The sequence below is a fragment of the Pistacia vera genome, unplaced genomic scaffold, assembly GCF_008641045.1.
Source record: "Pistacia vera cultivar Batoury unplaced genomic scaffold, PisVer_v2 Contig132, whole genome shotgun sequence".
Classification (NCBI taxonomy): domain Eukaryota; kingdom Viridiplantae; phylum Streptophyta; class Magnoliopsida; order Sapindales; family Anacardiaceae; genus Pistacia; species Pistacia vera.
In genome coordinates this window covers 975,881-1,002,115 of record NW_022195380.1, presented here as the reverse complement: position 1 = coordinate 1,002,115, position 26,235 = coordinate 975,881, and the positions used below count along the sequence as shown (strand labels likewise).

At 35.1% G+C, this 26,235-nt stretch overlaps 1 protein-coding gene and 1 pseudogene across 1 annotated transcript; both read right to left on the bottom strand.

The window, feature by feature from the left end:
* Window positions 1-9,897: 9,897 nt before the first annotated feature.
* Window positions 9,898-19,871, bottom strand: LOC116122184 (annotated as a pseudogene).
* A 2,063-nt stretch (window positions 19,872-21,934) lies between these two features.
* On the bottom strand, window positions 21,935-25,943 carry LOC116122143 (purple acid phosphatase 15-like). The gene is made up of 7 exons (XM_031408047.1): window positions 25,709-25,943; window positions 24,738-24,929; window positions 24,104-24,419; window positions 23,598-23,815; window positions 23,228-23,418; window positions 22,422-22,706; window positions 21,935-22,260 (listed from the first exon to the last, which is right to left on the bottom strand). The coding sequence occupies exons 1-7, from the start codon at window positions 25,941-25,943 to the stop codon at window positions 22,141-22,143; spliced, it is 1,557 nt and encodes a 518-aa protein (XP_031263907.1). The 3' UTR covers window positions 21,935-22,140.
* Between the last annotated feature and the right edge of the window lie 292 nt (window positions 25,944-26,235).

The window sequence follows — 26,235 nt, the reverse complement described above, 5'->3', positions numbered from 1 at the left end:
AAAATACTAGAGCCGAGCTCCACAACCATCAGTTCGCCTAGCCCATTCTCACGACACGCGATGTACATTGCGACAGTAATCACATACGCGTTCAGAGTGAGTTGCATCAGCGCTATCCCAAAGTGGTCCAAAAGCGACCTAATAAAAAGGTGTAGGGGGATCAATCCCCCGCCCTTGATGATATCCTCGGAGATCGCGGCCAGCCCACTTGATGGGTATCACGATGAGTATGCCACATCGAGGAAAGCGTCCACCTCGATACCGTACTGTTTTATTACCCTCTCGAGCTCTTCCCCGGTAAGTACCGAGAAGACCTCAAGAGGGATATTCGGAGTACCCTATAGGGACGAACTGATTCTTTCCTCAGATCTGGTCGTTGAGGGGTCCATTCTACCAGTCTGCAAAAGCGACAAGCAGGAGGGTCATTTAGCTGCCGTACCTATTTCGTACGATAACGTGGAGGGAAGCAAACACCTAAATCCCAAAGAAAACCCTAACAGCATGATTCGAGCCGCCATTCATGGCTCGAACCCAACATGAGCGTCTTGTCTTCGATGGGTTACCAGAGGACTAACGCCATTTAACCATGGAAAATAAGAAAACAAAAAATAGAGAAAAGTTCTTACCTCTCGGAGTACGAAGATGGCTTCTGCTTCGAATATGGGAAAGACGCCAGTTTGGAAGACAAAGGTTTCAAGCTCGCGAAAATCTCTTACTCTCTGTGAAAAAGACTCTGGTGACATTGCCTAAGAAAGGTCTAAGTTTTTATAGCACATGTACCAACGTTAGTTTCTCTCGAAATCAAAACGACGTTTGGCCGACAAAAATTTCTCACCTTTGATCACGGCCACGTGTCGCAGATCAGTGAGGAAGAGTGAGTGTCACGATTAAAGAAAGTCAAATCTTCATTTTTTTCCATTGAGAAACTCAAACGATGACACTCTCTTTCTCAGAGCATTAATTGCGCCTCAATCTGCATTTAATGCTCTGATGAGGGGCGTCGAATCAGCATGCCGCGCATTTAATGTTCTGATGAAGTGGTACTGTGTCTGCATACAACGCATTTAAAGCACCTGGCTGGCACTTATCACGCGCAGGACACATCTGTCAACATAGGGACTGCTTCATTAAATGCACCCATATCAAAAGCACAACAGGTAATGCCTGACGAAATCAGGTCGCTTATCCTTTGCGAACAATGACCATGAGAGGACGTGTTCGCAAAAAGTGCTACTCTGACCTCCTTTCAACAGGTCGGGATCACCAGAATTTCCAGAAATCATCCAATCGCGGCGTGACATAGTATCCAAGGTTTGATCCTCAAACCTTAAAAATTAGGGGACTTCTGTTATGCCTAAAAAATATAAGGGCTGACGTAAGGTCCAGTCACCATGCAAGAGTCAGATCATGGGTACACCCGCTGTCGGCTTTCGTCAGAGTAGTGGGTGTGCGCCAGACCAGCCAAAAGTTGTGATGATCCCACGTGTCCAATCCCTGCTCTAAATTGCACAAATCACTTTGGAATGTGGGCAACGTGACATAAAGAAGGATTTACACGGATAACCCCACCAACTTGCAGATTCAATAATCATTAGCTTTAGGCATCTCACTATAAATTGAGAGCTCCTCCCTCATTAAAGGGATTCGCTCATTTTTACTTTTAATTAGCTATTCTCTCCTGAGGATAAAGAGCATTCTCTCTCTTGTATTATCACTGGGGAAATCATTTGTAAGTCAGTCCGCTAACGCGATCTGACCCCTATCATTAATACAAACATCAGTGGACGTAGGACTTGTTATCTTAGCATCCGAACCACTTTAAAAGCTGTCCCATTGCATTTACTATTATTTTCTTTCATATTCACGTGTGTCTCTTGGGCCAGCTCAACGTTTCGTACGTGCGTTTCGTTGGTGTAAAAATCTCGCATCAACATTACTACATATGCTTATCTGTATACCATGTGGGTAAAAAAATAACTGAATTTGTTTATCACATTTTGTAATCATCTCTTTTCCTCAATTAATCAAATTAAGTATCACGAATATGATAAAAATTTGAACACCTGTGTCTATTATAAGTTATTATAAAGATATTTTACCACACCTAAAAAAACTCAACTAAGGCTTAAATTATTCTTAGATATGTCCTTAGCTTGTTGTAAAATAAAAGGTTAAGAAAGAATGGTGTCTTGGAAGCTAGCTAGAAAAATTCTGCGTTCATGCTCATCTGTCTAACTGTTTCGAGTTGTGTTAATGGCGGCATTGTGCATATATTTTATTTCTTTCTGGTTATAAGAATAATAATTTATATTTATGGGTGCTCAGTTTGTCGTAATAATGGGCACACTTACTGTTGTTTATACAATATTCTATTTTAGTGAAACGTAAATTTTTCATAACATTATCAAATATTAAAATAAACATTTTGTAACATTTAGTGGATATTAAAACAAGTTTAGGTATGTACGCAACCCCTATACAACTTGGAGATAAAGGGAGCAAACAAACTGAACAAATTAAAGTAATGTGGCAAATGATTAAAGCCAAGTATTTTGGAGGCACAACCCAATCATACAAAGCCTTACACCATTTTCATGCGAAAAATCAAAACAGTTTATTGAATTAAAGTTTTGGGTTGTTAAAGCTGCTTTATATTTTGGTCTTTATTCACTCATCCAATGCAGATAGTGTGCATTCCAATTGGTGCTCTCAAATGACTTTTTTTCTGGTTTTGGAATGTTTTAGATTGATGGCTTTTTGCACTCTCTTCTCTCCCTTTTATCAAATTCAAATACGCTAAATCCATAACCGAACATAATTCTCATGATTCCCTAGGCCAAAAAGGTCAAAACAATACATTAAAAACATAAACGAATAGGCCTCTAATTAAGTTTTTATTGGAAAAAAAAATGAGTTTAAACAAAAACCCTAATTAAGTTTGAAATTAAGAAAAATAATATAAATGAAAAACCTAATTAAGCTTATCAAACTATTTTTAGTATTCAATAAGGTTTAAAAAGATTTTTTTCTAAAATGTATTTAACCATGGGTGGAGAACACCGATAAATTAAATGTGGAATAGGACTAAAAGTCAATTCTTAAAAAAAAAAATTAAAGACAAGAAACTCTAAGTCTCAAACTAAAACCCAAAGGAAAGTCCAATAAAGGTAATTTGCAAACTACCAAAACACAGAATTTGATACAAATGAACGGGCTGTAAATAGAAAATTAAAGACAATAAACCCAAGCATGAAAGCCCAAAGAAAAACCCAAAGGAAAGTCTCTGTAAATATTATATTATTAATTTCCTTGTTTATTGTATTGAAATGAAAATTATTTAACAAAAATGGCTTCATTTCCCTTCCATATTTATACACTTCACATTAATTAATTAATTGGTTTCTCATCTGTCTATCCGTGGTAATTATTTATTGGATTATTTCATGACTTCTTATTGTTATTGAGATGTAATTTGCTTCACTTTAATTTAAATTCTTTTATACGTTTTTTTATTCCATGTTAGGGACTATTAGATTCTGAAACAGATGCAGTGGCTGCAATTACAAAAATGTCCTTAAACCAGCCGTTTAGGTTGGGTGGTGGACGGCGATCAGTGAGGAACCAAACTAGTCGTATTTTGCCAGATTTTGTGAAACTTCTCTTCTTCTCGGGCATTTCTGTCATCGGAAGCAAGTCTCTTCTTCTCAGGCATATTTGTCATCGGAAGCAACTTCTCTTCTTCTCAGGCATTTCTGTCATCGGAAATCTGCGCTGCCACCACCATTCGATCCCTCATCATCTCCTCTTCAAAACTAGCAGTGAGCATGAGTAGTTGGTAGAACCAAAACTAGCGGGTAGAATTGGAATCGAAACCAAAACCTACTCGGAACCGACATTGTGCGGGTATGTTCTGGTTCCAGTTTTTTGGAACTGTTGTTATGCGGGTCTGGTTTCAGTTTCTATATGTGTAGGAACCGGAACTAGAATCGGAACCTATGATGGGAACTTGAAATGGGTAACCCCCCCCCCCCCCCCCCTCCTCGAATACCCTGAATGAAACTTGTCTTGGAACCGAGTCTAGATACCCGAGTAGGAACCTGTATTGGAACCTAGATTTCAACGCAATATCAGTAAAGAATTGGGGGTCTTTCGTAATTTTACATATAAAAAATTTAAATTGGCTTAATGGAACTGAAATGTTATATAAAAAATTATAGTATAACAATAACAATACCCTAATCAAATATATATGCAATTAATTTTATATATATACTTTACCATATAAAAAACTTTAATATATTATAATGACCTAATCAAATTAATATATTAAAATTTTTACATATAAAAAACTTTAATATATTATAATATTAAAGTTTTGATTAATTACTTGATTAATTAAGTATATAAATTATAATTGGAATTAGGATCAAATTAAAAGTGTTTTAATGTTATTAAAAAATTATTTTTGAATAAAATAATATATTTGACTGAATAATATTTAGTTATTTACTTTAATTATCAAGTTTTAAGTATATCTATAGTAAATTAGTAATTAATTAATTATATATGATAAATTGATAAACATTAATACATTACTAGTTAAATGATTTCCTAATTATTAATTAATTATAAACATTACATTATAAACATTAGTAATTTACTATATTAATACATTACTTAAATTATTATAAATTTAATTAATTATAATATTATATTATAAACATTAGTAATTTACTACATTAATACATTACTTAATTAAATGATCAGAAATTTAATTAATTATTACTTTATATTATAAACATTAGTAATATATTATAGTAGTACATTACTTAATTAAATGATTAAAAATTTAATTAATTATAACATTACATTATATATTTATAGTATGATTACTTAATTATTTATAACATTACATTATAGTTAAATGATTAACTAATTAATTATAACATTATATTATAAACATTAATAATTTACTATATTATTACATTACTTAATTAAATGATTAGTACATTATAGTATAACAACTCATGCCTCATGAGTTACGATATATTAAGAAATCATTAAACAAACTTAAAGTTAGAGTCATTCTAATTATTTAATTAAAGATTCATAAAACATATTAATATTAATATTAATATTTAATTTTATTCTTTTGTCACAAATTCACAATTAATGTTAATTTAACTTTATTTTCACTCTAGTAATGATAAAATTTGTATTTTTCAATAATAAAGTTTACTAAAATTTAATTCCCAAAATTAATTCCACAACTATACTTTCTAAAATATATACATTTATAATTTTAAGGTTTTCTTAATTTGTCAGGGTGTATTTGTAAAACTTTAAAGAGTGTTTGTCATTTTTAAACTAACAAGGGGGTAACTAATTTTTTATAGGGTACCGGTAAGGAACCAAAACTTGCATTTCAGGTTTCGGTTCCAAGAATCAAAAAACCGGTATCTGTCAGTTCCAGTTCCGATTTTAATTTCAGTTTAGTTCCCCTAAAAAATGTAGGGTACCCAAAATCGCTCACCCCTATTCAAAACCCATACCACCTCATCGCCTAATCATCACTCACCGTTTGTCGAAAAAGCCCACCGCTTTTTCGATCGTTTTGTCAACCGGAAATCTTCACCGCCACCACCATTTAAACCCTCTCTATTTGCTCTACAAAACCCTTGCTTCCTTTTGCATCACTTGCTCACCGGTTGTCACCCTTAAAGCTTTTCTATCTTTTCCTTGAGCACCTGGCGTCCTTTGAGAGGAGGAGAATTGGGAATGGCTGGGGGATGATGGAAACCTAGAAAAACACCCACACCCAATTCAACAAACGCTACACAACACTCTAATACCAACAACCAACACAAAACTACAAAAAAATCAGCCTCCAAAAAGCTCCAAAATGAGCAAAATCGCAAAAACCCAATGGCGAGATGGCAACCTTTCACACCGATGATCGAAGGAAAACCAGGTGAAAATTTTTTGAGGGGTTTTCAAGAGTGGAGGCCAACAGTTAAGAGGGTGGTGGAAGATTTGAATTTGCCCGCTGGATTCGACCAGAATCTGACTTAGAAAGACATGAGGAGGCAGACGAAAAAATGGTTGGTGATGGCAAAAACGATTGAATCTAGCAAATTCGAGGTGGGAAAGGGTTGGATTTGCGAAAAGTAGTCGATTTTGGCTAGTTTCGATAAGAAAACCGGTCAGAATTGACCCGAATCGGCAGGCGGCGTCGGTAGCACTTTCGGCCAAAAAAGGGCAATTAGGCTTGGAACCAGAGGTATTTTGATGCTTTTATCCTTCAACGGTTAAAATATAAAGAAAACGATTTTAACTTTAAAGGTAGGAATATGAATAAATACAATCAAGGTATTAACTTAGGGTTTCACTAAACTTGGGCGGGAATATGTCGTTCGCTCATAATATATTTGTTCTCTGTTTAACTAAGTCTGAAAACTAATGGTCACCCCAACTAAATTCGGAAATCATAACTTAAATCCCTTACCATTACTTTATGCTACATCTAATTATAGTAAGGGTAAAACGGACTTTTTAGGTACTACTCACAAAACAAAAATTAATCAAATTCAAACACACGAAATAATACAAAATATTTATAAATAAAAATATTTTCTTTTAAAATATTGGTTGGCTTTCTAATCGACCAAGAGTTGCAATCTAACAAGATCACAGTGGTCTCAAACCTTCCTATTGTTGAATTTGAAAGAGATTTTTTTTTTTTTTTAATCTTTTGTTTTTACAAAACTTAAAATAAAGAAAGTACAAATATTTATATTTTAAAATATAATAATAGTAAAATTGGTAAGTCATCAATAAATATACATATAAAATTTCCACCTGTTTTAATTGTTACAATCAAACCTAAACTTCCACCTGTTTTAATGCCAAAAAGTAACAATACAGGGTGTAAAATGTAAGTGATGATTTCTAAACTTACTGAAAGCAACAATAATCTTCGGCTCTTTAGGGTACTTTTTAAGGATACGATGATACCTGACAAAGTGTTGAATTCACTTTTTTACTCGATGTGGCATATGCCACAACCACACAAACTTTTAATTATTTTGAATTTTTAATATTATAATAGAATTTGTGTGATTGTGGTATATGCCACATCATAATGTAATAAAAATGGTGTAAAAAAGTAGTGTAAATGTAGTATTATTCTTAATGGATTCCTTAGTTTCTAAGCTCTTATTTTTATGTCATTGGCTACTATTTGTCATAATTTAATTGACAATTATTTTTTATTTGTTCATCTTATATAATCAATTTTCATGTTGAATAAAATTGTGAATATAGATTCACAATTTTATTCAACATGAAAATTGATTGAGTAGCAGCAGATTAATTGAATGCAAGAAAAGAAATAAAAAAAAAAATATTTCAAGAAATTTACTTGTGGTTAAATTTTTAATTACTAACAATAGGAATTAGTTTTTATCGAAATAAGATTTAGAATAAGTAAAAAAACAAAAAAAATTTGTCTGGTAGTGGTACGTTCGTTATTGGTAAAGGATTGGACAAATTCACAAGGATTGCACAATTTTATTTAGCCCCCATGTTTGTTTCACTTTTAAGGCAGATAAGAGAGAGGACAGGATCCTACATCAACGAATGTATAACAAATTTGAAGATGTAATCACAAAAACAATATCTAGACAAAAAAATAAATAAGTATTAAAACTATATTAAAAATAATGCTTTTCATTTGGGCAATTGTCTTACTATTAAATAATTTCAACTTCTAAAGGATAATTTTAGAATTCATGGGTTTATTTGATAGGTAAAATGATGAGTTTCATTCGAATCAGATGATTCGTAAGTTTGTTTAACTTGGGGATAAAAGGGAATAAATCTTAATTAGTCTTGAAATTATGAAATGGTGGTGTCATCATTGTTATATCCTATTGCAATACTTTATGAATAAAATATTGAAAACTGAAAATGGGATTATCGATTAGATAAAAGTTGCGTTGTTCATTATTTTAAAACTCAGACTAGATTGGCCCATTCGATCAGGAACCGGACCCTTATTCGGTCCAAGTACATCCAAAAGCTAATTATAGCAATTGGCCAATAGTCCTCTTGGGTGGGTGGAGGTGTTTTGGCTAATTTTTAAACTTTTATTATGGTTAGAGTGTTTTAACAAAATCTCAAATATAGAGGGTTAAATAATAATAATAATAATTGTGGCTAGATTGTTCTAGCAAAATCTCAAATGTAGGGAGTTAAATAATAATAATAATAATAATTATTATTATTATTATTAAAAAAGAAGGGTAATTCAGTAATCTATATAATATACTCACCAATTTATTCCAATCTGACCAAAAACTTTTAATATAACATTCACAATAATCTTCAAGGTAATCTATCTTCCCATTAATATAATATTCCCAATAATACAACATTCTCTGAACCAAATACACCCAAAGATCAATTATTTAGTCGAGTTTTCATTATGTAATGAAACTTCTTAGTTAAACATAAGAAAGAGTTGTGATATAATCAATTTAAAGAATTTTTACAAAGTTTTGACATAAGAATGAATAATTTTATAACATTCTTCTTACTTGTATATAATGATGAATAAGTTCGCTCCTAATATGTTTCTCAATCAAAATCAAAGGTAAAAAAAACTTAAACCTAAGAATAAATACAAACATATGTTTGTTGCGCAGTGCAAGAGAATCTAGGTACAGTTATTTATGGGCTATGAAAGAACCACAAGAAAGTTTCCCATGGCTTAATATGGTAGTTAATTTAATGCGGTCAGAGACAAATATAGAAAATTTATTATTTGTTCTTTAAATTGTTTAGGTAATATAAAAGACCAATTTCCATAACTTAGTTAAATTTAAAACTTCAAAGAGATGGGAAAGGAGCCATGCGATACTCGTATCTTCATGCTTCCCAAAGTGACTCTTGAATAAAATAATTAAAAGTTAAACATTTTATGAAAGTTTATAAAAATATTACCGTTGCCACTACTAAATAGTATCACTTTGAGGTCAATATAACATATTAAGCACATCTCTTCATTAAGTCCGAATATTTAGTCGAGTTTTCATTATGTAATAAAACTTTGAAATTTTTTAGGTTACTTTTTAGTTTTCAGTTTATCAATCATATCATCCTACATTAGTATTAGTGCAGTATAACTGTAGTCAAACCAAAGAAATGAACCTAGAAATTATAAGACTCTAGTATGGGCCACATTTATTTTGTCGATAGTTTTGGTAGATGCATCCACTGATTTGGTGCCTTTACGGCTGGTAGGAGCTTGGAGATTTATACTCTTAATAATCTAGAGACCTCTGCTGCTGGTCCTACTCCCACTTTTGTTGTAACTTTTCCTTACCACCTGGCACAAGCTTTACCCCCCTATTATGGGCTGAAACGCAATGTCTTGCCTAAGAAGCTGTATGGCCACACTTGGTTTTCATTTAGGAGAAAAATAAAATTCCACTATAGGTGCTTAAAATGAGACTCGTGATATTCAACGATAAGGAATATATAAGAATCACATTTTACTTTACAGTTAACTCATATATATTGTTCACAAGTTCGTTACTCAATTTACCAAGTCTATTGATATTACGAAATTGATGCTAGAAGAATTTCGCTGACTGTAGTAGTCAAATCCCGTTGAATGATGTGTTTATTTATCAAACCATACAAAAGATTGTTTGTTGTGGGTATGTGCATTCATTTGCGTGTTTATTAGTTTGGTTAATATTCTTTAGTGTAAGTGAAGACGAGGATAAAATGTATTAGTTAAATTAATTTGAAATGGAGATTTATGTTTTCTTAAAAATGATGGAAGTATAGGTCCTTGCTATATGTTTCTCGTTCAAGAACTCTGCTAAAGTCTCAGAGGGCTAACAACTGAATCTTGCAAATTTTCAGCACCGCCGGAGGCAATACGTCACAAGGGTCGGCACCCACAACAACCACCACGAACAACCCGAACATGCCAACAACACCGACTACAATGCCCCTAGATAATAATGGTGGTAATTCCGGGTTTAGCCCTCCAGTGCCCCCCACAGACAACTCCGAAGCTTCTGCAAAATTCATGGCCATTACACTTTTAATGCCTGTCTCCTTGTGGATTGTTCTCTCATTGACACTGTCAAACATATTAGTCCTATAAACCAGAACTAGTTGCATTACGTAGTGTGGAGATCGATCGAAGAGGCTTATACAGTTTTGTTCAAGAGTTGAGGCCTTCTTTGTTTGTAGCATCAAGGTATCTGGAAAATCCATTTGGTCTTTAGTTTTGTTATTGATCTCTTAATGATATGAAAAAGGTTGTCGGGAAGTTTTAAATTGGCTTGTTGGTTTTGGTAGAAAGGCAAAGCGAGGGGTAAGCTAAACCTCATTTGTGGATTAACTGATGGTAATTCAATTTATTTGTCCAATCTAATTCCCGTCAGTTGATTTCCTGCATGTATTTGTGTCTGTGGCATGAATGTCAAGAGATTCTATGCATTCACAAATACTCGACTGGTTACTCGGGAAAGTCCATGGTATCACAGTATATTGTAGACGAGATATCCAAAGACATTGCATGTATGTCAAATAGTTATTACATTTAGTAATTACTGTTATTAATTAATATAAGAGAAGTGCTACCCTTATAAAGACAAATATAAAGGGGGTATACGAAGATAATTACCACTCTAAATCTTCATTATTTCTCTCTCTCTCTCTCTTTCTGTTCTTTCTTTGTTTTTTTTTTTTCTCTCATCTCACTTTGTAGTCCTCTTTGTATAGGCCTTTGTAAAGATAATATTTTCTTAATATAAAGGTACATGAGAGAGAAAATTCACTTTGTTGTATTTTAGAGTTTTCTTTAAAATGTATATGATATCACCATAGTATTATTGACATGGAATCATATACAATGCATGTATTAAAGGCAGTTATTATATTTGATAACTACCAAATACAATTAATTTAAGGGACCGTTTGGATTGGGGGTATATAAGATAATATAGATAATTTTCGTTTATTTTGTAAGATTCATGTGTTTGGTTTGTAAGTAATAAAATATTACCGTAATATTTTATTATAAATAATGTTTACTATTGGTAATGTGGGGATACTCTTATTACCTTGTTAGGGGGTGTTATTAAAACATTATCAGAGTAATTTGATTTTTCTACCCATTTTGTCCTTAATTAAAAACCATTTTGGATACAATTGCCCTCAAATGTCTACCAAATAACAATTAGCCCAGCCCCCTACATTTGAGAAATTATCTAAAACACCCCAGTCACAAAAAAGTTTAAAAGTTAACAAAATACCCCTAGCCATCCAAGACCACTGCCAACCGTGACTCACCACTGCTGATCGTCGACGTCAGTCATCGTAGTGGTGCACGACCGACGACATCTAGCCGATCGTGCGCCGGTAAGGCCTTTTTCGGCCATGGATCATTTATCTATGGTCGAAAACGGCCAGATTTGGCGTTTCCATGGTTGTTTCACGGCCAAAGATGTGGCCATGAAATGGCCATAGATCTAGCTATTTTCTGGCCATGGATTTGTGTTCCATGACCATTTTAAGCTTTGTCGACGCACGCCTGACCATATACGGCTAGTCGTGCACTATTCTGTTGACTGCCGACAGTGGCTTGGGGTGGGTGAGGGTGATTTTACTGCAAATTAAAGTTTTATATAGTTAAGGTGTTTTAGCAAAATTTCAAATATAGGGGGCTAAAGAAATGATTCAAAAAATAATAATAAAAAAATACTATTATATTAATATTAAGGGCAATTTAATAATCTATATAATATACCCATCCATTTATCCTCACAACTAAATATATTATTCATCAATTTATTCGAGCTAACCAAACACATTTTCTAAATATTCCAAAAAATCTTCAAAGTGATCTTTCTTTTCATTAATATAATATACCTCCATAATTAAATATTATATGATCCAAACGTCTCCTAAAGGTGCCATAGTTTTACTAAAGGGTGGTAATACTCATTTAGTGTTCTAGATTTGTCCGGTTCTCCCATAATAAATATAAAACTATTCCTGAGAAAGAGTTTTATAGTAAGTTCCCATGTTTTATTTCATAAATCTATTGCAATAAGAAAAAATCTAGGATAAAACTGAGGTATTATTACCCTCTAGTGAAATTATGACACCTTTTAATTTTCTCTCTTTTTCGTTTTTAAATTAGTTGTGATTATTAGTTGTTAAATATAGTAATCAATTCATTAGCATGTATGCATGCATACATTGTTCGGTGGTACAATATAAGTAATACCACTTGGTACCATAGACTTTCTTTAAATGCAAACATATATATGTTACACCACGAGCGTTCACTTACAATGATTTATGGGTGATGAAAATAACCACAAGAAAGTTTCCCATAACTTTATGTGGTCTAGAGATAAATAGAGAATCTTTATTATTTATTTTTTAAATTGATTAATAATGTAAAAGACCAGTTTCTCTAAATTAGTTTAAATCATCAAAGAGATGAGAAGGGAGTCGTGTCAGTGTGATACTTGTATCTTACTGTTTCCGGGAATGATTGCTGAATAAAATAATTAAAATTTAAACGTTTTATGACTGTTTATAAAAACATTGTCTTTGCCACTACTCAAAATAACTTTAAGAGCGCGTTTAGTTAGAGGTTGTCCTTCGTTAGTTTAGTAATGCTATCTTATACACTAATATTATCATGTTTAATTGTTAAGTAATAAAAGATTTTAGTAAATCTTTCAATAACAATAATGGTTATTATTAGTTATATAGTTGGTAATCTGAATACCGCTATTTTCTTAGGTATTTTAAGATTATTTGATAATCTTAATTTTATTACAATTTTACTTCTCGTTAATAAAATTTTTGGACATTAATACCCTTTTTTTGAAAACAATTTACATGAACCCTGCCATAACACCCCAACCACCCAAGAGGATTGTCAACCATCGGGACCGAACGAATTTGGCTTAGCTGTTTCTGGCCAAATCGATGGTTGGAAATAGCCAGATGGTCTTGGATTTGGCCATTTTCGACTATATCCACTTTGGCCAGAAACGATCAGATCGATTGGATCTAGACGGAACCATGGCTAGATCCATGGTTTGGTCGTTAATGGCCATGGATCTAATCGAAAACGGCCAAATTAGTGCACAATCGGCTAGATCCAGCTAATCATGCATTGTTCTAGTGACTTTTGACAACGGTCGGCAATCCTCTTGGGTGGGTGGGGTGTTTGGCTAATTTTTAAAATTTTATTGTGGCTAGAGTGTTTTAGCAAAATCTCAAATGTAAGGGTTTAAAAAAATAATTCAAATAACAATAATATTAAAAAAGAAGGGCAATTCAGTAATATAAATAACATACCCACTAATTTATTTCAATCTAATCAAACAATTTTAATACAACATTCCTAGTAATCTTCAAGGAAATCTATTTTTTCATTAATATAACATTTCTAATAATACAACATTTATTGAACTAAATGCTTCCAAAGGTCAATATAACATATTGTGTGTATCTCTTCATAAAGTTTGAATATTTAGTCAAGTTTTCATTATGTAATAAAACAAACTTAATTAAACGTAAGAAAGAGCTACATATGTTCCATTTAAAGAATTTTTACAACGTTTTGACATAAGAATGAAGAATTTTACAACAACCTATCAAACTAAGTATTATAATTGGATAAAACCTAATTTTGAATCAAAATACAAAATATGAATAATTATCCTCCATCATCTAATGGTCCATGCGTATCCAATATCAAACCAATTGTTATGGTATGATTTCTCTTAAATAAAACATTGTTCTTACTTGTATATAATGATGAATAAGTTCACACCTTAGGAGGACATATGTTTCTCAATCAAAATCAAAGGTAAAAAAAAAAAACCTTAAACCTAAGAATAAATACAAACATACGTTTGTCACGCAGTGCACGAGCGTCTAGCTATAATTATTTTTGGGTGACGAAAGAACCACAAGAGCTTAATATGGTAGTTAATTTAATGTGGTCTAGAGACAAATGAAGAAAATTTATTATTTGTTCTTTAAATTGATTAGGTAATATAAAAGACCAATTTCCATAACTAGTTAAATTTAAAACTTCAAAGAGATGGGAAGGGAGCCATGCGATACTCGTATCCTTATGCTTCGCAAAGTGACTCCTGACTGAATTAAAATAATTAAAAGTTAAAACATTTTATGAAAGTTTATAAAAACATTGCCGTTGTCACTACTGAATAGAATAACTTTGAGGTCAATACAACATATTAAGCGCACTCTTCATTAAGTCTGAATATTTATTCGAGTTTTCGTTATGTAATAAAACTTATTAATTAAGCATAATAAATAGTCATGATGTATTCGATTGAAAGAATTTATACAAAGTTTTAACATAGGAATATGGAAAAGCTCATAATTACCAACGACTGATCAAACCAAGTATTATAATTGGATAAAGTCTCCTCCTAAATAAGAACACAAAATATGAATGAATATCTTCTTTCATTTAAGGGTCCACGCGTATCCCATATCATACCAATTGTTATTCATCTAATGATGAATAAGTTTACACCTATTGTGCCTAAAAAGTCACGCTGATGTCAGTTCAACAAGTGCCTAAAAGATAAAGTGTACTAGCTGTAAAACTCATACCGCCTCAAAGATATTTTATACCAAACCTATCTCATTTTACGATAAGCACAAATGAGAGCTCTCCATATGTCAAGGCAATTTACAAAAACACTCATTACATTGACCTCAAAGGTGTATAAATTGGCACATCTCTTCTTAAAAGAGGGGGTTGGACATATGAGAGCTAGACATAGATTTGAGCTTCATTATTTCTCTCTGTAAGCAAAGTATTTCTTTATCTTTGTATGCCATACGGGCAATATCATAGAAATAGTCAGAGAATAATAAAATAACAGTGGATATAGGATTTGCATTAAACATCTGAACCACTATAAAAACCTCTTTTGCTACATATTTTCATATCACGTGTAACTTCTAAGCCAGCTTAGTATTTTGCACGTGCAAGTCGTTGGTGTTAAAATCCAGCATCAACAGTTTGATGGCCCATGCAGGTCTCGAACTTGTCCAAGCTCTCCGATGGCGTGGTCAGATCGGAGATTGCACGCATTAGAGTTCCTCGATGGCTTGGGCAGATCACAGATCGCACGTATCAGAGTTCTCCGATCACGTGGCCAGATCGTAGATCTCACACATCTGAGTTCTCAGATCGCGTGGTCAGATTGCAGATCGCACGCATCAGAGTTCTCAGATCGCGTGGTCAGATCGCAGATTGCACGCATCAGAGTCCTCGGATGGCGTGGTCAGATTGTAGATCACACGTATCAGAGTTCTCCGATCGTATGTCCAGATCGCAGATCGCACGCATCAGAGCTCTCGGATCGCGTGGTCATATCGCAGATCGCACGCATCAGAGCTCTCGGATCGCTTGGTCAGATCGCAGATTGCATGCATTAGAGTTCCCAGATCGCGTGGTCAGATTGCAGATCGCACGCATCAGAGTTCTCAGATCGCGTGATTAGATCGCAGATTGTACCCATCAGAGTTCTCGTATGGCGTGATCAGATCGCAGATCGCACATATCAGAGTTCTTTAATCGCATGTCCAGATCTCAGATCGCAAGCATCAGAGCTCTTGGATCACGTGGTTAGATTGCACGCATTAGAGTTCCCAGATCGCGTGGTCAGATTACAGATCGCATGCATCAGAGTTCTCAGATTGCACGCATCAGAGTTCTAAGATCGCGTGGTCAGATCGCAGATTGTACGCATCAGAGTTCTCGGATGGCGTGGTCAGATCGCAGATCGCACGTATCAGAGTTCTCCGATCGCATGTCCAGATCGTAGATCGCACGCATCAGAGCTCTCGGATTGCATGGTCAGATCACAGATCGCACATACCAGAGTTCTCGGATGGCGTGGTCAGATTGTAGATCACACGTATCGGAGTTCTCAGATCACATGTCCAGATTGCAGATCGCATGCATCAGAGCTCTCGGATCGCGTGGTCAGATCGCAGATCGCATGCATTAGAGTTCCTAGATCGCGTGGTCAGATATCAGATCGCACACATTAGAGTTCTCAGATTGCATGGTCAGATCGCAGATTGCACGCCTTAGAGTTCTCGAATGACCTGGTCAGATCGCAGATCGCACGCATCAGAGTTCTCCGATCGCATGGCCAAATCACAGATCGCATGCATCAGAGCTATCGGATGGCGGCATCAGAGCTCTCGGATGACGTGGTCAGATCGTAGATCGTACGCATCAGAGTTCTCAGATAGCGTGGTCAGATTGCAGATCATATGCATCAGAGTTCTCCGATCGCGTGGCCAAATCGCAGATCACATGCATTAGAGTTCTCAGATTGCAGATCGCACGTATTAGAGTTCCTCGATCTCATGGCCAGATCGCAGATCGCATGCTCAATCATTTAGATCGCGCGTTCAAGATCGTTGAGATCACGCGTTTAGATAATTTAGATCGCGCTTCTGAGCGGCCAGATTGCGCTTTTGAGTGCTTAGATCGCTGATCTTGAGTTCTAAGATCAAGCTTCGCGCTTTCTAATCGAACTTCTTATGTTCTTAGATCAAGCTCTGCGCTTTCTAATTGAACTTCTTCTGTTCTCAGATCAAGCTTCGCGCTTTCTGATCGAACTTCTTCTGTTCTCAGATCAAGCTTTAGACTTTCTGATTGAACTCCTTCTATTCTCAGATCAAGCTTCGTGCTTTCTGATCGAACTTCTTGTAATCTCAGATCGAGCTCTTTATGCTCTCTGATCGAGGTCTTTATGATCTTAGATTGAACTCTTTATGCTTTTTGATCGAGGTCCTTATGATCTCAGATCGATCGTGCTCTTTATGCTCTCTGATCGAGCTCCTTATACTCTCTGATCTAGCTCTTTATGCTTTCTGATTAAGCTCATAAGCTCACTCGTTTGCTTAAGATTACGTGCACCAGATCGTTCAGATCACATGCCTCAGACTCTCAGGTCGAGCTTCTATCAGATCGCGATCAGCTCCTAGCTTTCAAATCGCGATCAACTCTTCGCTTTGAGATTGCGAACAACCTCAGGTTGTGTTCTCAGCTCTCAGATTGCGATCAGTTCTCAGTTATCAGATCGTGACCATCTGCCAGCGTAAAAAAAAAACAAGTAGAAAACTCAAAACAGCAAAACAGCCTTGCAACATGCCAAAAATGACCTACTCAAAACAGCCTTGAAACATGCCGAAAATGGCCTCAACCGGGTTCCCATATTGCCACGACATAGAGCTCAGAACAAGCTTTCTGTGGATATCTTACGGGTTCCAAAACTCCTCCCGGATCAAAAGTTATGATTGTTTTAAATTGGTTTATCCGTTTAAGGCCTCTAAGCCGTGTGTTTGGGCTTCCGACGTTAGCTGCCCCCAGGAATTCATCTATTGGACATTTCATATCAGTTATCAGATCGCGCTCAGCTTCGGATCGCTCCAAGCTCTCAAATCGCAGTCCTAGCTCTCAACACCCGATTGCGCCAGACATAGTTCAAGCTCTTTAGTTCGAGACTGTAACCTATAATGTGACAGCCATTCAGATATAAGACATGAGTTTTTGAAGTGCAATTACATACTCTAAAAACTTGGGGGGGGGGGGGGGGGGGGGGGGGGGGGGGGGGGGGGGGGCGGGGGGTGTGGGTGTTCTGTTGTGCCTAAAAAATCACGTTGATGTCAGCTCAACAAGTCCCTAAAGAAAAGTGTACTAGTTGTTCAAAACATATCGCCTCAGAGATATTTTATACCAATCCTATCTCATTTTAAGATAAGGACGAATGAGAGTTCTCCATGTGTTAAGGCAACTTACGAAAACATTCATTACATTGACCTCAAAGGCATATAAATTGGCACATCCATTCTTAAAAGAGGGGGTTGGACATATGAGAGCTAGGCATAGATTTGAACTTTATTATTTCTTTTTGTAAGCAAAGTATTTCTTCATCTTTGTATGCCTTACGAGCAATATCATAGAAATAGTCAAAGAATAATAAAATAACAGTGGATGTAGGATTTGCATTAAGCATCCGAACCACTATAAAAACCTCTCTTGTCTATCTATTGTTTATGTTTTTTGCAACATATATAATCTCAGCACTATATTCGAATCTCATGAATCCATCATGTGTAACTTCTAAGACTCTCTTAGTACTTTGCACGTACGAGTCGTTAATGTCAAAATCAAGCATCGACAACATCTTAGGAGGCGGAAGAATCCAGCTGTTTCCATCGAGGAAAGTTGTGCTCAGAAACGGTTGCGCCTCTTCATCAGATAGCATCCTAGCAAATTTGGCTCGACAAGAAGAACTTGGCCTGGGTCCCCAACACTTGTACTCTCTATAATAAACAGGTCTGCAAAAATTTTCAAAAAAGAAAGATAGTTTATCACTAGGTTGTCAAGAATTTATATCATTGTTAACTTTAAGGGAAAGGGTGATCAAGGTGAATACTTGTGCTCACCGTCACCCATGTCAACAGACCATCCTTCAGTACTGCTGACAACAGTGTCCACATATGTGCGAGCGAAAATCACCCTAGGTCTCTGCTTCCACGCTCGACCAAGTTTTGTTTTACCAATATCGATTATGCTACAATGGACAAATGTGAATCCACTTTCTTCACTCTCGTTTTCTATAGCGTGTGCTGTGATGACTCCAATGCCAATTGAAACTGATCTTATAGTGGTGTCCTGCATCGACATCCCAGTTTTAAGCTTCCAATTGTAGCAAAAATGATTAACGTGATTTCTTGTATATGTTGATGTGCAAGCATTTTACTGTTGTAGATACGGTTAACTAGCTAGATCCTAGACTCTGTTTCCTTTATTACTTAAAATGTTCTTTACTTAAAAAATTATATATATATTTTTTTCTTTTTCATCTCTTAAGTTTATGTTTCATACTATACATTTTAAAATAACTCAGTGTAATAATAGTGAGCAGTGTGAAAGTACCAAGTAAAGGGATTGGCCATTTCCAAAAATGAAATCAACGGTGCCTTGGATGTAACAGTCCTTAAAGAAATGTTTGCCTTTATCATCACACAGTGTGTCTTGATAACCTGTAAAATTGCAATTGTAGAATGCTGCCTTATCTCCAGATATTCTCATGGCGACTGCTTGTGCACCCTCTCTTTTTCCATCTGGCATTGGAGCCGTATTCTACAAGAAAAGGTCACACAAAGAACAAAGTTTAAGATATTCACAATAGAGTGATGAAGGTGTAGTTACTAGTGAACTCTAAAATTTAGCAAATGCACTTCAGCTTATATCGCCTACTCTTTGTAAGTTATGGTTGCAAACATGGCAACTTGTCTCATTAAGATATTCAAAAGAAAGAAAAAAGGTTAAAGTCCTAAAATATAATTCATACATTGTCGCTAAGTTTTGAAACTGTGAAATAGAGTACGTATAATAAAAGCAAAGGTACGTACCCCAAATTCAATATTAACAGCCACAAAATAATCACTCTCTACAGCCATTGTAGAACTGTACACCGTGCAATACTGAGCCGCTGTCCCATCGAAACAAATCTTCGGCCTGTCATTTGGGTCCCCATAAAATGTTATTAATTGCTTTGACCTGTCAATAGTGATCTTCTCCCAATACGAGGCTCCACCAATTTTAATAACCACTCTATTTGCATTCGACATCGGAATGCTGTTTATTGCATCACTCATCGTTCGAAAATTTCCGCTACATCTTTCTTGACATTTATAACCTTAACACCAGCCTCTGCCGTGGACAAAGCTCCGTCCAAGTTGGATTCCATCTGATTTAGCTTATACCCTGTTTGGTTTAACTTACCATTCCCTTCCTTGAATTTTTCGATGTTATAGTCAAGCCATTTGTTCAGTTTTGATTCATTCGAGAGGATGAGCCTTGATTCGCATGTCGCAATTGGGAAGAGCTGAGAAAGAATAAAAATTTCGTTAACGAGGTCAAAAGAATGGCAGACTGTTTCATTTCTTGAGCCATTATTGAGCGTCTTCTTACTGATACAAAGGATGATGTATTATTGGGTGTTTGCAGATGTTAAGCAAAATATTGGATGAGATGTTTATTTGCGCTTTCATTTTTCAAATAATATCTTAGACGAAGTGTTAGTGAGTATTTATAACCTCAAATAGTAAAGCATGTGAATTTTTTTTTTTTTTTTTTTGCTTTTGTCTGTTATGTCATAAATGCCCCTTACGAGAAGTTAAATTGCATAAGTACCTTTTATCTCTCCTAGCTCGTACGAGGAGTTTAAAATAGTTAAAAAGAATTGTATTTCTAACAATAACGTGTGGTGTTAGAAATAGTTAAAATAGCCAATCACGGGCAAAAGTCGGTTGTTACCACTACTTGATTTTTTTTTTTTTTTAATTTTCAGTCAATTCATTCATCGATAATCAACTTCGTCATCATTATTGTACTCATTGACACTTTCTCTTTAAGAACCCAAATATCCCAACTTTCAATTGTTGGTTGATCATCATCCTAAATTCTAGTATTTTAGGTAAATATGAAAATTAGTAACCCAACCCGATGAAGCTTCTGGATCCTGATTAAACCAGCCAGAGCATGCCAGGTTTTAAAATACTGTACTATAGACTTTCTCTTATAATAAACTATATATGTCTTTTCTTTTAAATATACCCGATTAAATTTATATATATAAAAATAAAATCCTTTATAATTGTCATCTAATTGCTTCTCTATTAAACTCGTTTCTTTCTCACATTAATTACAGTCAAAGTGGCCTAACCAATCAACCGAAACTGTCTGTGGATTGAGTTGCAACCTTGTCATCAACATGGAATAATTGTTGGGAGAATAATCCTCTAGCCTTTGCCTTTTGTGCATCTTCATCTTTGGGTAACACCCATCGATAATACAATCCTGTATATTCATATAAAATCTCCGAATTCCAACAAATTAATCAACAAAGTTTGTGGAACTTTAATTTTCAATTTCTAAGGGACTATAATGTATACAATTATATTTAAATAATTATACGGCGAGAACTAATCTATATGGTTTTTTTTTTTTTTTTTTTGGGTAGAGGTGTCCGAGTTAGCTTGCACACACCTCAACTAATCCTCTAAGGCTTTAAAGTTAACGACTAAGTAATCCTCTTATGGCTTTTTTTTTTGGTAACTGAGGATACCTAAGTCTTTGTACGCACTTCAACAATCGTCCGGAGTCCTAAAGTTAACTACTAGGTAATCCTCTGGTGGATATCCTTATTAGCAATTGAAAGGAATCAAACTCAAGACCTCTTGAGTAATACACCCAAGGGTTGGTTGAACTAGTCTATATGTTAAAAAGGCTATCCAATATAACTTTGATTTAATTCACCAAGAGACTAATGCTAAATAAAGGACAATAATCAAATTCTGAAATTCATAAGTTATGCATGGTGTTAATAGGATTCAGGTTCATCATTCATGTAGGAGCAAAATCTGGGTTTGAATTATGTAGGCCAAGAAAGTAGGGGTCCGAGCCCAATTGTAAAGAGAATTATAAAAGAAGGAAAGTACAAAGAGAGGCCTTATTTGCATCCTATAATTGGGGTAAAGAAATCCCACTATTTAATGATTTTAATAATCACAACTTTAATTCTATACTAAATTATTAAACTTGCTTTTGATTGTTTATTTTTTTGACACTCCGCTTTTATGTTTTACACCCTCATTCATACCGAAAAATTACTAAAATATTTTGGTTAAAGAAATGGCCTTACAGTTACACACCAGTTTAAAGAAACTGGCTAAAGCATTTTTAAACTCGTAAAATTACTCACAGCTTACAACATCTATTATCACAAGCACATACTAAAATCAGCCTTCATATTTGGAATCAATCAATTTTATTCATCATGTAATGCAAAGTATTATCAATAGCCTATTGTCTCAAATGTTGTAACTACAATAATATGATCCCATGTGTGAAGGCTCCTTGGTACTCCTGATAAGGTGATCATGTTTGCATCTTCAAGTCACAATGAAAATATTTTGTCAGAAGTTGAGTGTTTCAGCTGATTATGGTGGTATTGATTATTTTGGTGAAACTGGGCATCTATTTGGTTCCCTTACTATATAAATTATATCACCAGCATTCTCGTAGTACTCCTGATTGCGGTGCCAAGTCCACAAAGCATGAGTCTCATTCTTCACCTGCAAGCCACAGTAATGCCGATAAGTTTGCTGTTTGACATCAACAATCTGCACATTTTAATATATTTAGATTTTAAGTGTAATAAATTTTTATGCATTTATTCACTAGCTGTGGAAGACTATGATCTAAATTTTCTGAGTGTGATAAGAGAGAAAAATACCTCCAGAATCCCATGGCCAAAGCTACTTTCTCTGTATGCACTATAATCTGGCTGTTGGTCCCAGCAGAACTTCCCTGATGCAGGGCCTGAAGTGAAATTGAATGCACAGAAACCACCCAAATATTTATCTGCGGTCGATGCTGGATCTGGACAGTTACCAGGTTCATCAGCATGCTCAACATCCAGGCCTTCTACATTCCCTCCATCACCAACCGTGATATAAACTGGACCACATGGATCCAAGGAGTAATTGTAGACCCGGTTTGACCTCTCATAAGCATGAACCTGTATGTTATTATCACCTCATTTATGTACTTTTACTTTTTGATAAGCCATAGCATGAATGCCAGAACTTAGAATATACAATACATGTTACCATATAAAACCTCGCTCCATAACCTAAAGCTATTTTTGTTCATATTGAAATAAATCCTTGCAAATGAGTTCTGTCTCCTATGCATCATATTTTCAAGTCTTTTGATTTATCTTTATTACCAATATCTGGACTAATGAATGGCTAACATTGTGCCTACTTCGGAAATAGAAATGAAGAAATAACAGTAAGAAAAAGAAAACGAGTTTTCTCTATAAACTTTTTCTTCCACTGTCAAGATTTCTGGCAGAAAGAAACCATTTATTTTTCATGTTCACAAATTTGGTATTGAACACTTAACAATGAGACAAGCATTAATCTTTTACTGAAAATACAGAATAACAAACTATATCATTCAATAACAGTTTCAGGGGTGGGGAAAGGAGTGTATTTTGCAACAGAGAGCTTAGAAGAGTTTCAAAAGTACTCTTACATGTCCATTGAAGACTATGTCAACACCACTATGATAAAGCAACTCCTCCATCTCCACTCTCATACACTCTGCTTCTCTGTATTGTGCTACATAGGTGCTATACCAAGGACGGTGCCAGGCAGCAACAAGCCATGGAGTCACTTTTCTATCGACCTCTGCCAAGTCTCTTTCCAGCCAATTGTATTGATCCGCTGCAACAGAAACCGGAGAATCTCACCATGTGGTAACTGAACATGATCAGCCAAAAGAATATCTTTAATGGAGGAATGGTAATATTACTCGCCAAGAAGAATTGGCTCCATAAGCCAAGAAAAAATGATTATGAATAATAAAAAGTCAAGGAAAATAGAGGAAAGAAGGCAGAGCGTACATGATTTGTCATAATTAACGAAAGCACCTAGCATCACAAAATGGATACCGCCTGAATTGAAAGAATAGTAGAGTGCGGATGATGATCCACCTTCTTTATAGGGAAATGCAAACCGGTAACTGTATGCTACAAATGCATAATTATCAGCCTGTTGTTCTATCTCATGTTCCCCTTCAATCACCATTGTTGGAACATTAGAGACTAGAGGCTGCATAAACCTGCAAACACCAACCCCACAAGGAGTCCATTAGCTTAATTATTCCTGACGTTGGTCTGGGAATCATTCACAAATCCAAAGGATATGACAAGATCAAACTGAACTAAAAGCACTGAGTGAAAGTTGTAATCTTGTTGACAGCAGTTTCTAACAAGTTATTTGGTTTTTGCCTTTTCAACTCTTTTACAACTAATGGAATTATGCTTGAGAATTTGTTGATGCTTACAGCTCTAGATCAAATGAAAAAGCATGAAAACACTTTATAGAGTATTAACAATAGTGATTTTACCTTCCCCAATAATCCCAACGAGGCTGATATGTTTCTCGGAAGGGATTTTGCAGAAATGAGTTGGTTCCATTCGTAAAATACAGGTCTGCATAACTTAGATCCCCAATCAACAAAAGAAGAGCAGGATGGTTACTCAACAAGTGACTGACTGTTGTTGTCGTATTGTAGGTAAGACCCAGATCTCCCACCACTGCTATTCTGCTGGGGTAGCTGCTGGCATTAGAAACCGGCATAGTCCTAAAATAATGGCTATCACTCATTACTGATATAGAAGGATCCCCACATTCATATTCATACAGTGTGTTGGGCTCCAAACCTGTAGCAAAAGATGATTGCAATCTGAAATTAACTAGAAAAAATCAAAATAGATGAGTCAGAGCATAACCCTTCTATTCCCGGGACTCCACACACACAACAATCGATCATCACTCATTTTACTTACTCACTTTCAAACTGTAGTTTATGCATGATTATCTTGAAATTAACTATGAGAGGCAAGGAGGAAGTAAAATATTAGCATGAATTCGTGTTCCTGAAAACAAATTCAATAATTTAATATATAAACATCTTATGATCAAACCGATGAAATTTTATAGCTGTAGACTGAAATATATCAATCGAAATCAGATTATACCTGTGAGAAGAACGTGGTGTATAATACCAGAAGTGTACTTCTGGAGGTCATCGTACGGATAAATTTGACTGTAAACAAGGGAGTAACCCTTTGCCTGATAAGTCACTTGTGATCTTAAGACTCTGAATTGAACAATGCTTTGTACCCATTCAGGATCTAATGGTTGTATATCATAACCAATTTGGAATTCCCCTGAAAATTTAGTCCATATAATATCAATTACCAGGCTGAAAAAAGAAGTTACATAGAATTCATCAACATTAAATAAAGGCTAACTGAAGTCCTTTCACAAAGGCTCCATTAATCATGCCCATTTCTTAACACAATTAAAATAAGAGGGTATGTGGTTATCAATATTCTTTCAGATTGAATAACTTAAAATCACTGAATCAAGACAACTTCTTCAAACCTAATCAACTTCTTCACTCACACTTACAGTTAAAATGACAAAGTTCTAAAATAAAAAATAAGCAATAGACAATCACACTACTTCTAGAGTAATTCAAGGACTGAAAATCCTTTCTTATCCGTCCAAGTACTGTTTCACTAAATTAACAACAGTATATTAAACCAAGGATGCCTCAATTTACAGTAAACTCTGAAACCAGACCCAATTTTTAAATTTTGTTTTTCAACTTTAACCACCTCCCCAAAATTTACTTTAACACATGATCAGTCACCACTTGGATCACTTCTTTTTCTAGCATGTCAGTTGCTTATTTGCTTATGTAGCAGAACTTCAAACTAAAAAGAACCTCAGGAACATTACTGGGTTTCTATCAATGCAACTTCACGTTTACATATTTCAGTATCAAATGAGCCGGAAATTTCAAACTGTAACCCATCATTTTAGTAATATACAAGGCACTCAAAGCGAAACTAAACAAAACTTCATGATCTATTGAGCCATGAATTCTAGCATAATCAAGGAAATTATATAAACAAGGAATGAAAGAAGCAAAGAAAGAGACCTGTGATCCAAGAAATCCAAACAGAATCGTAGTTATTAGAGAGTGAAACAAAGATTTGCTGAGGCTGAAAACCTTCAACATTGCTTGGAACATCAGGCAAGTCAGTGACGTTTCCACTGAAGCTCTTGTCAAGAGGGGCAGTGACTGGCTTGAAGGGTCCTTCAAGTGTTGTAGGAATACCACCGCCATGAACGCAGTTCAAACTCAGTAAAAGTAAAAGATAGACCAAACCCATTTGCGGATAGCACCATCAAACTGAAGAGAACAAGAATGTATAAGAACCGGTAAATGGTTCACGTGATTACTATTGAGGTTTATACTTTTGGTGATATATGATTGGTGTAACGTTAAGTAAAAGTCTTAGCCACACAAAACAAGATCCCGTGAAACCTTTATAATTAATGGAGTAGTGATTAGTCTCCTCTCCTTTGAAAAAACTACGCCATTGCCAGCTCTATACTCATCCATGCAGACCTGGCTTGCACCATTAACGAAATAATCAACAGTAGTTAATGAATTCATAAATA